We start from the raw sequence: 16758 nt of genomic DNA, 5'->3' as shown, positions 1-16758 counted from the left end.
ATGATGGCATTGAAATGAATTATGCTGGAAGCCATTTCCATGTGTAACTGGATAGGAACAATCTCTGACATACACCTGTTATTTTAATAATTACTGCACATGCTCTAGTGCTCACCCCTTTCAGTCATACTACAAAATGGATTCCTGTAAGTCCTCAAGAATGCAAGTTATGAATTTGTCATGGGGGCATTTTCAGATTTTCCAACGTAATTTAGTCATTGGAAGACCTAGAGGAATCATGCATAGATACATGAATCTGTAACGCCGGTATTGTAATGACATTGCATAGCAAGTCTCTCTCTTCTCATCTCTCTCTCTTCTCTTCTCTTTCTATCTCTGCTCTCTGTATCGTGAATTGATCAACCTGTTTTATAGTTTGAATTGAGATGTGTATGGTCTCTCCTCATCGAGATGCATTGAGGTGCATGTCACACAGCATTTATTAGCAGAGCACACATTCATCCAACATTAATACAGGGATCATGCTGTGGAACAGTTCGGCATTATGAAAGTGCTCACTCAGAGTTAAATACAACTGTCTTTCACAGAGCAGTAATTCACTGGCTGATCCAGTTAATGCTGCTTCAGAATGTGTGTGAGAGGCGTCCCAGTGTCCCTTTTATTTATACAGAACAAAAATATAAATGCAACATGCAACAATTTCAAAGATTTTACTGAGTTACAGTTCACATCAGGAAATCAGTCAAATGCCTGGGATCTTTTATTTCAGCTCATGAAACATGGGGCTGACACTTTACATGTTGCATTCATAGTTTTGTTCAGTGCATTTAGTATTACCCAGGCAAAGACTGGCTCTCAACTGTCATGCCTGCCTGGCAGTCACTGTTTGTCTCTGTTAGCTGGTGGGAACATTTGTGATAAATGAGAGAAGAGCATCAATATCAAAATACTCGCTATCTCTATTTCAAACGTCCTGCTTTCATCAAAGTGTATACACAAAAGTAGGGTGTTCTGGATGTAAGGGGTGCTCTGGTCAATCACTGTGGAATTTTGATATTAGCTGAATGTGTATGGTCTGTGTGTAAGGCCTGGTGGTCCCTTTATTGCAGGCACACCCTTATGTGTATGGTCTGTATGTTAGAGGTAGGGGTGGTCTGGTCACTCACTGTAGGCACAGCCGTACACCTCCACTCTGAGTCCCACCCAGCCACTGGGGTTCCAGTCCAGCGGGACGAAGCGCAGGAAGCGGCTTCTGATAGAGTGGGACAACTTGTGGTGAATGACACTGTCAGCATTCACGTTCCCCACAAACCTCTAGAGACACACAGCAGAGAGAGAGGAAGGGAGAAAAGACAGAAGAGTTAGATGCAATGCCAAGTGTTAATATACAGGGGCGGGGTATTCTTGAGGGAACTGTATTCATCAAACAAAACCAGAAATTACAGCTCCGTTATCAAGGGAGTCACTGTTAACCAAGCATGGCTCTCTGAACTGACCTTGTATCTTCCAGAGGAATTAAAGAATTAAAAAGGGTTTTGTGTCGTCTAGGACTTAATGTTTAGGATCATAACATTAAAGAGGGTTAGTTTCCAATAACTGTTAAAGATAATGTATTAGTATTCTGCAACAAAACAAAACCTGGGCCATATGTTTCTCTTCACCTGACCCTACTTTTAGATAAAACATATCAAATGTGTTGCCTGGGTTGGGGATCCTGGGTGGATCCTGGGAGGATATCCACCACTGCACTAACACACACTTCTGTGGCAAGTAGATGGGAAAAAACAATTGGTATCATATTGTCTGCTCCCAGGCAGATAACAATGAATATCTCTCACTGAAACTGTGAGATGTCATTATTCTTCGTAATTTCCATCCCCCTGTCCCCCTACCCTCCACTGCATTAATAATCTGCACCATGGAGGCTTAGGGGGGTGAACAGAGAGAGAGAGAGCGAGAGAGAGAGAAAGAGAGAGAGGAAACTCAGATGACTGATCACAAGCAGCCGTCATAACGAATTCGAGGCAGGTGACGAGCTAAATCGATAATGATGTGTATCACAGAGTAAAGGAAAGATGGATTGTTGACACCGGAGCTCCAGGCTCAACAGAGTCAAGAAATGCCATTAATTCACTTCTCCCTGCAGCTGAAAACACAATAGCAGATGGGGGAGGTAGTAGAAGAAGCACAAATTACACACACACATGGAGTATGGTGTTACCTCTCTGAGGGATAGACTCTACAGAGATTGGTCTCTGGAGATAATGAAGATAATGAAGAAGAGGCAGTCTTACAAGGTAACTATTTAGGCTATTATTTTGATTTATACCCATGCTTTTTTATTGTGAGTCCATTTAAGTGGAGCCTGGTGACTGTATTTTAGAAGAGGTGCAAGCTAAGCAATTACAAATGTAACTCATGTCTGTGCAAGATAAGCATTTGCAAACTCACTGGGGTTTACTCATCCACTCAGACCATGCAGGCTATTGCAATGCATATCCTCCACAATGTAAAGTAACTTATTTAGCAAATACAATTTGATAAACGTTTGCTACACCAAAATGTGGCATACATATTCATTACTGAGAAAAAGCTATTTGTCAATATCCACCAGTAGCATTGTGTGGGTAAAATCCCTGGGGAAGCCAAGCCAAGTCAGGAAAAGATCCATATTGCAACCTATGTTGAGATAATTGCATTGTTTGTTCTATAACCTATTTGTTCATACACCACCATGATATACACTAAGGCAGACACAACAAAATGACATCCGTCCCACAGTGGTGGAATAAATTCAATCACATATACATTTGTTGCATCCCAAAGCCGGAGAGCAACATCTGTCCATGTGAAATCCACAAAGCAAATATTTCATGTAACAAACAGTGAAATAGTGTAGAGCGGGGATGGGCAACTCCAGTGGTGTCACACTTTTCTCCCCATCCCTGGCAAACACAGCTGATTCAACTAATTGCATTCTAAACTGAAGATCATGATTAGTTGATTATTGGAGACAGCTGGGGCTGGGGTAAAAGTGTGACACCAATCAGGCCCCCTGGATTTGCCAATCCCTGGTGTACAGCATGTTCAAGCACGTTAATGTTTCTGACAGTTTACTAAACACCTACTGATTTGGACCAATGGAGAGTTAACGCAAGTCAGCACAAAGAAAACAGGAGCACTGCCTCCGCTATTCCAGCACCATTTCAACTTAAACATTTCAACGTCATTAAATCAACTAGGCTATATACACTTTGTCTAATACAGTGAAAAATACACCAAAAACGATTTTGCCCAATCAATATTGCTAAATAACATGTGGCTGTCCATATTAGTCTACCTTAGTCTACCTAACTAAAATGCTTGATACCCTAACTTCCTCACATGAGCAAAAATTAACCAGCTAAGTTATCTTGCTTGTTAACGTGAACTTACTAGGCAACATCTAGGCTAAGAGCATTGGGCCAGTAACTGAAAGGTCACTGGTTTGAATCCCTGAGCCAACTAGGTGAAAAATCTGTCAGTGCCCATGAGCAAGGCACTTAACCCTAATTGCTCATGTAAGTCGTTCTATATAAGATTGCCTGCTAAATGACTCAAATGTAAATATTGACTTCGCCTTGGGCTTTGAACGGGGCACCTGGCTCACGGACGGGAGGCAGCACCGGTTCTAAAACTGGAATGCGATCAACTTTCACCCAGTGCAAAACGAGCCTAATCAGATCTATATGACTTGCATTCTGTTTACCAAAGTAGTTATAAAGGAGATATAGCACAAGAGCAACTTAATCTTAAAGAGTTGTCCAAAAGTTTACTTCACTTTTGTTCATCAACACCAACCTAATGTTCGACACAAACCTAAACACCACAAACACTTCTGCATACACAGCTAACAGGCATATCAATCCTTGATTAAACACCCTTAGCTCCTCTTCAATCCGTCAGGATGAGGGTGTTATCTGAATATGTTTCTATTCTGTCATTACTGTAGTCTACAGTTTTTTTCAACAAACCTTAAATTGTGTTTTGCACACTGTTTCACTCCGGGGGTAGAGGCTTTTGCTAATTGACGGAAAATACAACTTCCTTAATAAGCACAGAGGGGTTTACATGAAAATACCTAAACATTGGAACTGAAATTTGAAATTTCTTTATGATGTGTATTTGGACCAGAGAGCATCAATCTTCTCAAACGAACTGACGGAAACACAAATACCAAAGTAAACAAAGTTCCAACAAACAATGGTACAAAAAAAGAACAACATTGTTAGACTATATGTACTAAATGATACAACATTTCATAACTTAATAGTTAGCTGGTCACCCACAAACATGAGTCATTCCTTTCCTTTCTTTCTCTCTGGCTTTGTCTAATTGGATGATTAACAACTGTTTCATGAGTGCCATCCTGTTGTTTCCATCATGGCCTATACTCCCTGTTGTTCCCAACATGGCCTATACTCCCTGTTGTTCCCAACATGGCTTTATACTCCCTGTTGTGTCGTTGCAGTGCTGGCCTTGCTATGTGACTCCTAAGAGACAAAGACTGAAGAGAATTCCAAGAATAGATAATCATGTTGCCATTGTGACCTGGTCTGGCACAGAGCAGAGATAAAAGGACTGCAGCTCTGGCTGTGTCTTGAGGCTGCGGGTGTCGGTGTGTGTGTCTCTCTGTGTGTGTGTGTCTCTGTGTGTGCGTGTGTGTAAGTGTAAGTGTAAGTGTGTCATTGAAAGCGAGAGAAAGCAGGAGAGGGAGAGTGGGTGTGTAAGAGAACGTGCCTTTGCCCATGTGTGTAGCTTAAGTGCTATAAAACCACTCTTTTCATACACAGCACATAATAATGGCTAACCTTACAGGTGCAGAGTTGCTGCAACCTGGCAGACGCAGGCAGCTGGTGTTCTCTCATTAGCCTTCTCAGCCTGCACCGCCGTCAGCAGGCCATTACCTTTGAACTTCCCTTGTTAAAATGCCAGACTGACGTCAATTCATATCTCCGTGTGGCGTGCAGGTTCAAATTGGTCGCCCACCTTTGGAGTGCCTTCATTAGGGGAGTCTCACTAACTAGCTGCCACTCATCCAATTGATCCCACCGTTTCTGTTTCTTCAGGCATGGATCAAAACCAAATGACACCTGCTATCTTCTCACATTGACAGAAGAAATGTTAGGACTATTTAACCGGTTAGTTAGATGTAGTATTCTGTGTGTCATTGATTGATTGACAAAAAAAACAACTGGAATGTTCTTCGTTTTTTTAAACTAATTAACTGAGGATTGATGAGTCTCAACTTCGGTAATATGACTTGAAATATAGTTGCGGCCTAATACAGTGAGCTCAAAGTCAAATCAAATCAAATTGTATTAGTCACATGCGCCGAATACAACAGGGTGTAGACATTACAGTGAAGTGCTTACTTAGAAGCCCCCAACCAACAATGCAGTTTCAAAAAATACGGACAAGAATGAGAGATTAAAGTAACAAGTTATTTAAGAGAAGCAGGAAAAAATAACAATATTTACAGGGGGGTGCAGGTACAGAGTCAATGTGCGGGGGCACCGGTTAGTTGAGGTAGTATGTACATGTAGGTAGAGTTATTAAAGTGACTATGCATAGATGATAACAACAGAGAGTAGCAGCCGTGTAAAAGAGGGGTGGGGGGCAATGCAAATAGTCTGGGTAGCCATTTGATTAGGTGTTCAGGAGTCTTATAGCTTGAGGGTGGAAGTTGTTTAGAAGCCCATTGGACCTAGACTTGGCGCTCTGGTACCACTTGCCGTGCGGTAGCAGAGAGAACACTATAAGTAGGGTGGCTGGAGTCTTTGACCATTTTTAGGGCCTTCCTCTGTCACCGCCTGGTATAGAGGTTCTGGGTGGCAGGAAGCTTTGTGATAGTGATTGTATTGGGACAGTGATTATTTTGTTGTTGTTTTGGCTCTGTACTCCAGCACTTTGAAATGATACAATGACTATGCGGTTAAAGTGCACTGTCAGCTTTAATTTGAGGGTGTTTTAGTCAATATCATGTGAATCGTTTAGAAATTACAGTACCTTTTGTAGATAGTCCCTCCATTTTAGGGGACCAAAACTATTGGGACAAATTCACTTATATGTATGATTATTAAAGTAGTCCAATGTTTAGTATTTTGATTACATCAAGCTTGTGACTCCACAAACTTGTTGGATGCATTCGCTGTTTGTTTTGGTTGTGTTTCATATTATTTTGTGCCCAATGGAAATGAATGGTCAATAATGTCTTATGTCATTTTGTCCCTTTTATTGTAAACAAGAATATGTTTCTAAACACTTCTACATTAATGTCTATGCTACCATGATTACAGATAGTCCTGAATGAATCGTAAATAATGATGAGTGAGAAAGTTCCAGACGCACAAATATCACACCCCAAAGACATCCTAACCTACAGAGGAGTTTAGCATTTTATGGGTGGGTAGGATATTTATGGCTCTGTAATTTTGTCACTCATCATTATTCAAGAATAATTCCGGATTATCCATAACCATGGTAGCATCCACATTAATGTAGAAGTGTTTAAAAACATATTCTATTGTTATTTACAATAATGTTGACTCCAAAATGACACAATACATTCTGTACCATTAATTTGTATAGGGCACAAAATAATCTGAAACAAAACCAAAACAAGTTGAGCAAATGCATCCAAGAGTCACACGCTTGGCACTCTTGCACCTTCCTTAATTAATTCCCAATTTTTCTTTAAATAAATAAAACATTAGTTTATTCTCCACATGTTGTTATTGGATTGTCAACATTGGAGAAGCCATTTTATTTTTTGTCAACTTAAGTTTACAATTTTTATTGAGAAAATAAAGACGAATGGCATGGACACAATTTTTGGCACTTAGGAATTAGCACAGCCTTTGGCCAAGATAACTTCCAACAAATGCTTCTTGGAGCCACCAATGAGCTTGCTGCACATTTCTACTGGCAATGTGCCCACTTTTCAGTAGCAAACTGCTCTAATTCTTCAATGTTTGAGGGGTACCCTCCACCAACTGCTGCTTTCAGCTCTCGACATTGGTTAGGGATGTGATTCATATCTACACTCTTCTCTGGCTACTCCAGAACAATATTTTTGTCCATTGAATTTGTCTTTATTTTTTTCAATTAAAATGGTAAACTTAAGTTGGTTGTGCAATTGGTTCTGCAATGTTAAAAATATAATAACTAGGTGTGGGGACCAAACACTTTTTTTCATCAATTTGAACTTATTTTTTAAGAAATAGGGAATTATTTAAGAAAAGTGTGGGGGTGCCAATATATTTGGCCACAACTGTATCATCTAAACTACTTGACTGATTTCAAAGCACTGCATGGCATTTATACCAAGCGTAGAGGGAGGGGGGGGGGGGTTATAGCTTAAAAGCCATGGGCTGCTTATTCTCATCTCTCATTCGAATTCTATGGGCTCTACATCCGCTTACTTTAACTCACTGAAGAACGAATCAAATTAACACCACACGCTCATTCCTTGCTTTAATTCTTAATAAAACCCATATTAATTACATAGACTAGAGTGTAGCCAGCCACTAAACTGTGGGCTGCCATAGTGTCTTCGTAATAGGAGACTGCTGAGAAAACAAGCTGCTGAGAACACTATGTGATTTACAGTTAGAAGCTTGTGGTTAGTGAAAGGTATTGACAGACCAGAGAGAGGGTTTATTTGCTTGGAAATCAAAGATGGAGTGAGATGCATTTACAACTGTCTGGTACAGCTTATTTATTAAGTACATTTCCAATCAAAAAGCATACATTACATTTTCTTTGAGTTAATAGTGAAGACGTGTCAGGTATCTACAACAGGATATATAAAGTAATGGGGTCACTTTCCTGTGTATCATATAAGCTCATGAAATAATTATTGGATATATAGACAGTTCATAAGGATGACCTCACATTCAACTATACCAGCAATTTCAATATTTACATAAATATGTTTCCTCAATCTGACTTAGTAACTCAAAGAAATCCCTGGTGTAAAATGCTGTCCAAATAAATATAATTATATTCTGGAAAACAAATACTCTTGGTCTGACTACAGCAAAGCCATGGGACTATTCTAAGATCCGTTTATAAAAAATACATAAAACGGACACATTACATTTACATAAGTATTCAGACCCTTTACTCTATACTTTGTTCAAGTACATTTGGCAGCGATTACAACAGAGTCTTCTTGGGTATGACACACCTGTATTTGGCGAGTTTCTCCCATTCTTCTCCGCAGATCCTCTCAAGCTCAGTAAGGTTGGATAGGGAGCATAGCTGCACAGCTATTTTCAGGTCTATCCAGAGATATTAGAACGGGTTCAAGTCCGGGCTCTGGCTGGGCCAGTCAAAGACGTGTCTCGAAGCCACTCCTGCAATGTCTTGGCTGTGTGCGTAGGGTCATTGTCCTGTTGGAAGGAGAACCTCTGCCCCAGTCTGAGGTTCTAAACTCTGTAGAGCAGGTTTTCATCAAGGATCTCTCTGTACTTTGCTCTGTTCATATTTCCCTCGATCCTAACTAGTCTCCCAGTCCCTGTAGCTGAAAATCATCCCCACAGCATGATGCTGCCACCACTATACTCCAGCGTAGGGATAGGGACAGGTTTCATCCAGATATGACACTTGACATTCTGGCCAAATAGTTCAATCTTGGTTTCAGCAGACCAGATAATCTTGTTTCTCATGGTCTGAGAGTCCTTTAGGTGCCTTTTGGCAAACTCCAAGCAGGCTGTCATGTGCCTTTTAATGAGGAGTGGCTACCATCTGGGCACTCTACCATAAAGAGCTGATTGGTGGAGTGCTGCAGAGATGGTTGTCATTCTGGAAGGTTTTCCAATCTCCACAGAGGCCCTTCTCCCCTGATTGCTCAGTTTGGCCGGACGGACAGCTCTAGGAAGTCTTTGTGGTTCCAAACTTCTTCCATTTAAGATTGATGGAGGCCACTTCAATTCTGCAAACCTTTTTTGGTACCCTTCCCCAGATCTGTGCCTTGACGCAATCCTGTTCCGGAGCTCTATGGACAATTCCTTCAACCTCATGGCTTAGTTTTTGCTCTGATATACATTGTTAACTGTGGGACCTTATATACAGTATACAGGTGTGAGCCTTTCCAAATCATGTCCAATCAATTGAATTTACCACAGGTGAACCCCAATCAAGTAGTAGAAACATCTCAGGGATGGTTAATGGAAACAGGATGCACCTGAGCTCAATTTCGAGTTTAATAGCAAAGGGTCGGAAAAGGTATGTAAATAAGGTATTTCTGTTGGAATTTTTTAATACAGTTGTAGAAATGTCTAAAAACCTGTTATCGCTATGTCATTATGGGGTATGGTGTGTTGACTGATGAGGAATTTGTTTTATTTAATCCATTTTAGAATAAGGCTGTAACGTAACAAAATGTGGAAAAAGTCAAGGGGCCTAAATACTTTCTGAATGCACTGTAGATCCCAATTATTGTTAAGTCCCTAGCAATCATTGAAAACAATTTCAAAACACGTCTCCCAGGGTTTATCCACTACACCAGCATCTCTACACCATGCCACATTCCCATACTGGAGTGTAAACAATGATTTTTTTTAAGTCGAAGAAGAGAATAAATAATAGAAGACAGGCTGCTGTAGCGTACTGGACACGCTGTTTGTACTTGTAACCCCAACTACTATTCATTATCCACCATAAGAGAGAAACTTGTTCAGAAAAAAATGGTAGGAATGTTGAGTTGTCTCCATTTTCTCTCCTCATTCTTTTTCAGTGCTTCCAATTTAAGATTTCCGTCACGCAATTTGACATAACTGGGGCGAGCACAATGGCTTATAAAGAATGTATGTGCACACCAACATCATGAGGTACAAACAGGCATTTTTTTTTAGATGTTAACTCAATTATGCACACATGCTAGCCAAGTACTAGCTATAAAATCATAGTAGAGGAGGAGTAGGATATATGTAGAGTGAGCCAGATGTGTGTAGTGTACATCCACACAGTTCATCCCAGACTATTGTCAGACTTAACAAAATGTTTCCTTCACAAGGATGTGAAACAATGAGATAGAAATTGAGTTACAGAGTCTGAATTCTCCTAATCGTTTTCCCACAAAGCATGGTACCTCTGGGGAGAGCAAAACAAAGACAGAGATGTTTAGCTATCTACTCTCTCTCACACACCAGAGGTGGAGGACACTAACTCAAGTACAAGAGAGGGACGTAACGTCTTATTTTATGAGGTGTACCCTTGGAGCTCTGACCTACTCTGAGTTACAGCTCAATACACAGCTACTCACTCATCCTAGTGTGCCAAGTGAAAAGAAAAGTCAAAGCTTAGATTATTATTTTCAAATCAATGTGACTGACTGGGTTGAAACCCGTATTAGCCCATTGAGCTAAAGCCAAGGCAATACCTCAGTGAATAGCACATCAGTGTTCACAATGGCAACAGTAAACCTGCAGTATGATACAACTCACCCCCACTCCATCCTCCTGTCGGTACTGCTTCCAGGCTTGGCCTGTGTCACTGAAGAGCAGCAGGTAGCCGCTGACCCAGTCTGAGCTGCCGTAGCGCCCCTGTGTGGCGACGGCCGTCACCTCCATCCTGTCCCTGAGGTCCAGCTGCAGCCATGGCTGGCTGTCTGTCACCTGGGGAGACCAGCCTCCAGCTCCTGGGAGACCAGAGAGAGAAAATATCATTTTTTTGCATTCTGTCGCTGCACAGTTTGGATAGAATTGTGGTCGGTGTTTTGTCCAGTAACCCTTAACCTGTGGGCCTTGCCTGCATGGAACTGATGCTGAATTCTTGCATTTCTGCCTGCATGGGGAGTATCCTGTGAAAGCTAGATTCCTCTGTAATATTAACTAACCCCCTCTATCATGCTGTCTAATAACCCCCTTCTGTCATGCTGTATGAAATGGAGTGTGAAAACTCTATTTTGTTTAAATAACACTCCAGCCACCCTAGTCATAGACTGTGCTCGTTGACACTGCACAGCAAGCGGTACCGACGCACCAAGAATGGAAACAACAAGACCCTGAACAGCTTTTACCCCCAAGCCATAAGACTGCTAAATAGTTAGTCCGGGTAGCTATTGGTTAACTATTTAACTATCGGCATTTACCCTTTTTTGTTTTTAGCTCTTTTGACACGCTGCTGCTACGGTTTATTATCAAATCAAATTGTATTGGTCACATACACATGGTTAGCAGATGTTAATCCGAGTGTAGTGAAATGTTTGTGCTTCTAGTTCCGACAGTGCAGTAATATCTAACAAGTAATCTAACAATTCCCCAACAACTACCTAATACACACAAATCTAAAGGGTTGAATGAGAATATGTCCATATAAGTATATGGATGCGCAATGGCCGAGCGGCATAGGCAAGGTGCAGTAGATGGTATAAAATACAGTATATACATGTGATATGAGTAATGTAAGACATGTAAACATTATTAAAGTGGCATTATTTAAAGTGGCATTGTTTAAAGTGACTAGTGATCCATTTATTAAAGTGTCCAGTGATTGGGTCTCAATGTAGGCTGCAGCCTCTCTGAGTTAGTGATTGCTGTTTAGCAGTCTGATGACCTTGAGATAGAAGCTGTTTTTCAATCTCTCGGTCCCAGCTTTGATGCACCTATACTGACCTCGCCTTGTGGATGATAGCGGTGTTAACAAGAAGTGGCTCTGGTGGTTTTGGTCCTTGATGATCTTTTGGCCTTCCTGTGACATCGAGTGCTGTAGATGTCTTGGAGGGCAGGTAGTTTGCCCCCGGTGATGTGTTGTGCAGACCGCACCACCCTTGCAGTTAGCCTTACAGTTGTGGATCTGTAAATGTTTGTCAGGGTTTTGGGGGATATGCCAAATTTCTTCAGCCTCCTGAGGTTGAAGAGGTGATGTTGCGCCTTCTTCACCACACTGTCTGTGTGGGTTGACCATTTCAGTTTGTCTGTGATGTGTACGCCCAGGAACTTAACATTTCCCACCCTCTCCAATGCTGTCCCTTCGATGTGGATAGGGGGGTGCTCCCTCTTCTGTTTCCTGAAGTCCACGATTGATTTGCGACTCCACCTTGTCCCTTTGCCGACAATTCGCTTGTTTGATTGCCTTGTGGAGGGAATAACCACACTGTTTATATCCAGCCATATTTCGAGACCTCTTTCCATTGTTAAATACAGGGGATTGTGCGTTCACTTTTGCGCAAATGCCGCCATCCATCCACGGTTTCTGGATAGGGTAGGTTTTAATAGTCACAGTGGGTACAACATCTCCAATGCACTTCTTTATAAATGCACTTACCGAGTCAGCGTATATTCCTGTCCACGTGATCAAAACAATCGTGTTGTGTGGCTTCCGATTGGTCAGACCAGCGTTGACTGGTTCTCGTCACTGGTACATCCTGTTTGAGTTCCTGCCTATAAGACGGTTCGAGCAAGATGGCGTCATGGTCGGATTTGCTGACCAATATGCATATGGTTAATAGATTTGGATAGAAAACACTCTGAAGTTTCTAACTGTTTGAAACATGTCTGTGAGTATGACAGAACTTGTTTGGAAGGCCCGAGGACAAACCATTCAGATTTTATTTGGAGGTCACTCTCTTTTCAATGAGTTTTCATTGGGAATTCATTTCTAAGGGACCTTCTTTCAGTTCCTACCACTTCCACTGGATGTCAACTGTCTTTAGAAATTGGTTAAGGTTTTTCCTTTGAGAAATGAAGAATAAAACTGTTCAGAATGAGGCTCGAGGGAAGTGCACTCTGTGTTAGAGGTGCGTGACCTGAAAGCACGCTCCACTTTGTTTTCCTCCGGTATTGAACACAGATCATTCCGTCTTCAATTTTATTGATTATTTACGTTAAAAAATACCTAAAGTTGTATTACAAAAGTAGTTGGAAATGTTTGGACAATGCTTACAGGTAACTTTTGAGATATTTTGTAGTCACGTTGCGCAAGTTGGAACCAGTGTTTTTCTGGATCAAGCGCACCAAATAAATTGACATTTTGGATGTATATCGACATAATTAATCAAACAAAAGGACCATTTGTGATGTTTATGGGACATACTGGAGTGCCAACAGAAGAAGCTGGTCAAAGGTAAGGCATGAATTATATTTATATTTCTGTGTTTTGTGTCGCGCCTGCAGGGTTGAAATATGCTCTTTTCTCTTTGTTTACTGGGGTGCTTTCCTCAGATAATAGCATTGTTTGCTTTCACCGTAAATCATTTTTGAAATCTGACACTTTGGCTGGATTCACAACAAGTGTAACTTTAATTTGGTATATTGAATTTGTGATTTCATCAAAGTTACATTTTTATAGTAATTTATTTGAATTTGGCGCTGCATTTTCACTGGATGTTGGCCAGGTGGGACGCTACCGTCCCACATATCCCAGAGAGGTTAAAATCCCCAGCTGCAATAAATGTAGCCTCTGGATATATAGTTTCCAGTTTACATAGAGTCCAGTGAAGTTCCTTGAGGGCCGTCTTGGTGTTCTCTTGAGGGGGAATGTACACAGCTGTGAATATAACTGACAAGAATTATCTTGGTAGGTAAAATGGCAAAAAAGGCTTCAGAAAAGGCATTCTGTGACCCGGGAAACAACACTGCAAAGTTTCAACATCCTTACGTAGATCATTTTATGTATATGAACACTGTGTGGTTAAAAAGTTTTAAAAGTTGCACATTAATGAAATATTATAAATGTAAGGTACGATTTTGAAATCATAGCACATTTTGGGTAAATTCCCCTAGCAACACTATGAGGTTGCGGTGTCACACCTTGGTTACAATTGTTACACACGTTCTGTTGTCCATACTTGCAGATAGCAACATACTGTATGTACCGGACCAGAGGAAATAATACGAGATAAGAAGTTGTTGAAAGGTGCTAAATAAATTTGTCTCAGATGCCAGAACATCGCCGATGTAGCTGTCAGTACCTTGAATGTTTTGAGAGCTGTGTTATCTAACAAACGTTGTGCTGTCTTTAGTTTGGCTAGCAGGCAAAATAAATGAGGGCCCTTGTCGGCTAAATTCTACTGTTAAAACGTCTTATATTAACTACGAAAACCACCGTACAGGTACATGTTTAAAACCTATTTCCTAATTTCGGGGTTCATCTGGATAAGTCAAAGACCGATAACCTGTTGCTTGAGCTTATGCAAGGGCAAACACCGAACGCTCAAATAGATCTGTGTTCTGTGCACCAGTGTGCAACAAAAGGAAAGAAGGTGAAACATAGCAGCAAATTACCCAAGATTACCCCCAAAAAATCATAACTTTTGCTAACAATAACAAATGGATATGCAACTTTTACAAGTTTTGAACCACAATGTGCTCATATTCATAACATTATCTATATAATGTTGTTGAAATTTTGCCGTTTTGTTTCCTGGGTCACGGAACAAAACATTTTTGGTGGATGGCCCTTGGACTAATATGATAAATACACTGGTGAATAATAACCTCAGTATCTACATCCAAACATTCATGTGAAAGTGTGATATGGCGGTGCAGTGTACAATTAGTAGATTCAGCCGCCCAGCTATCAGGCAGAAGAAACAGGTCAGTTCATGTTCATTACTCAGCTGCTGTGGGCTGGGACACAACACCATGGGAGCAGATGAGCTCTGAATATTAAACCAGTGTCTCAGTCACAGAGGAAGCATCATTTACAGAGCCCCCCCCCCCCCCCCCCCCAGGATAATTTTGGTTGTTACAGACTCACATACTGTTACAGAGGTAAAACATGACATGGGGTCAGTCGGGTTAGGCTAAGTGTTCACCCTAATATCCCAAGTCATTGAGAATCATTATCTAGTTTCAGACAGTAGACTCATTTATATATCAATTTATTGATCTGTGACTCTGGCTAAACAGTGCTGACGTGTACAATGAGTACTGTATCAGGGATATATATTTAAGAGGCTCATGAGGTGGATCTTAATGCAATAATAAGCATAATGCTATTTCAAACTAATCCTGGATAAGATTTTTTTATTTTTCATGATTTCCTAATATTACGGTCCATAAGAGCTGTTTAGCAAACTAAAACACCGTCCTTTCACCTTAGATAAAGTATTATTGATTGTCTCTAGGTATTGTTCAGAACCTTTAAATAAAAAAATATAACTTTCCATTGTAACTCACCATCTCTTCTGTTGATCTTGGCAAAGTGTGGAGCGTTACTGACAGAGGACTGTGAGGAGCTCTCTAAAGAAGCTGGGGGCAGCATGGATACCAATGGGCCATTACAAATATCTGTAAGAGTAAAAAAGAGAGTATGCTGTATGAAGTTCATGGTTGGGTACAATATATAGAGCTTTAGCACCATCATTATCTACTAGAGCAGGGGTGTCAAACATACATAATAAAATAATAAAAACATACACTGCTCAAAAAAATAAAGGGAACACTAAAATAACACATCCTAGATCTGAATGAATGAAATATTTTTATTAAATACTTTTTTCTTTACATAATTGAATGTGCTGACAACAAAATCACACAAATTATCAATGGAAATCAAATGTATCAACCCATGGAGGTCTGGATTTGGAGTCACACTCAACATTAAAGTGGAAAACCACACTACAGGCTGATCCAACTTTGATGTAATGTCCTTAAAACAAGTCAAAATGAGGCTCAGTAGTGTGTGTGGCCTCCACGTGCCTGTATGACCTCCCTACAACGCCTGGGCATGCTTTTGATGAGGTGGCGGTTAGTCTCCTGAGGGATCTCCTCTCAGACCTGGACTAAAGCATCCGCCAACTCCTGGACAGTCTGTGGTGCAACGTGGCATTGGAGCGAGACATGATGTCCCAGATGTGCTCAATTGGATTCAGGTCTGGGGAACGGGCGGGCCAGTCCATAGCATCAATGCTTTCCTCTTGCAGGAACTGCTGACACACTCCAGCCACATGAGGTCTAGCATTGTCTTGCATTAGGAGGAACCCAGGGCCAACCACACCAGCATTTGGTCTCACAAGGTGTCTGAGGATCTCATCTCGGTACCTAATGGCAGTCAGGCTACCTCTGGCGAGCACATGGAGGGCTGTGCGGCCCCCCAAAGAAATGCCACCCCACACCATGACTGACCCACCGCCAAAACCGGTCATGCTGGAGGATGTTGCAGGGAGCAGAACGTTCTCCACGGCGTCTCCAGACTCTGTCCCGTCTGTCACATGTGCTCAGTGTGAACCTGCTTTCATCTGTGAAGAGCACAGGGCGCCAGTGGCAAATTTGCGTCTCCTGATGTACTGGCCTGTCTCCTGGTAGCGCCTCCATGCTCTGGACACTACACTGACAGACACAGCAAACGTTCTTGCCACAGCTCGTATTGATGTGCCATCCTGGATGAGCTGCACTACCTGAGCCACTTGTGTGGGTTGTAGACTCCGTCTCATGCTACCACTAGAGTGAAAGCACCGCCAGCATTCAAAAGTGACCAAAACATCAGCCAGGAAGCATAGGAACTGAGAAGTGTCTGTGGTCACCACCTGCAGAACCACTCCTTTATTGGGGGTGTCTTGCTAATTGCCTATAATTTCCACCTGTTGTCTATTCCATTTGCACAACAGCATGTGAAATGTATTGTCAATCAGTGTTGCTTCCTAAGTGGACAGTTTGATTTCACAGAAGTGTGATTGACTTGGAGTTACATTGTGTTGTTTAAGTGTTCCCTTTATTTTTTGAGCAGTATATATATATATATACACACAGTGGGGAGAACAAGTATTTGATACACTGCCGATTTTGCAGGTTTTCCTACTTACAAAGC

The 16758-nt window shown here is 41.3% G+C and overlaps 1 protein-coding gene across 1 annotated transcript in view; it reads right to left on the bottom strand.

The window, feature by feature from the left end:
- LOC110520177 (contactin-associated protein-like 5) overlaps positions 1-16758 on the bottom strand; it is a 61439-nt gene that overhangs the window by 33817 nt on the left and 10864 nt on the right. Inside the window, exons 2-4 of the mRNA XM_021597311.3 lie at positions 15129-15239; positions 10452-10645; positions 1128-1275 (exon numbers count right to left, since the gene is read on the bottom strand). Coding sequence (XP_021452986.3) covers positions 1128-1275; positions 10452-10645; positions 15129-15239 — 453 coding nt within the window. The remainder of the gene's footprint in view (positions 1-1127; positions 1276-10451; positions 10646-15128; positions 15240-16758) is intronic.

This window comes from Oncorhynchus mykiss, chromosome 3 (assembly GCF_057628025.1).
Source record: "Oncorhynchus mykiss isolate SJ-2025 chromosome 3, ASM5762802v1, whole genome shotgun sequence".
NCBI classification, from domain to species: Eukaryota; Metazoa; Chordata; class Actinopteri; order Salmoniformes; family Salmonidae; genus Oncorhynchus; species Oncorhynchus mykiss.
The sequence above is the reverse complement of the archived record's forward strand: the minus strand, read 5'-3'. Positions and strand labels throughout refer to the sequence as shown.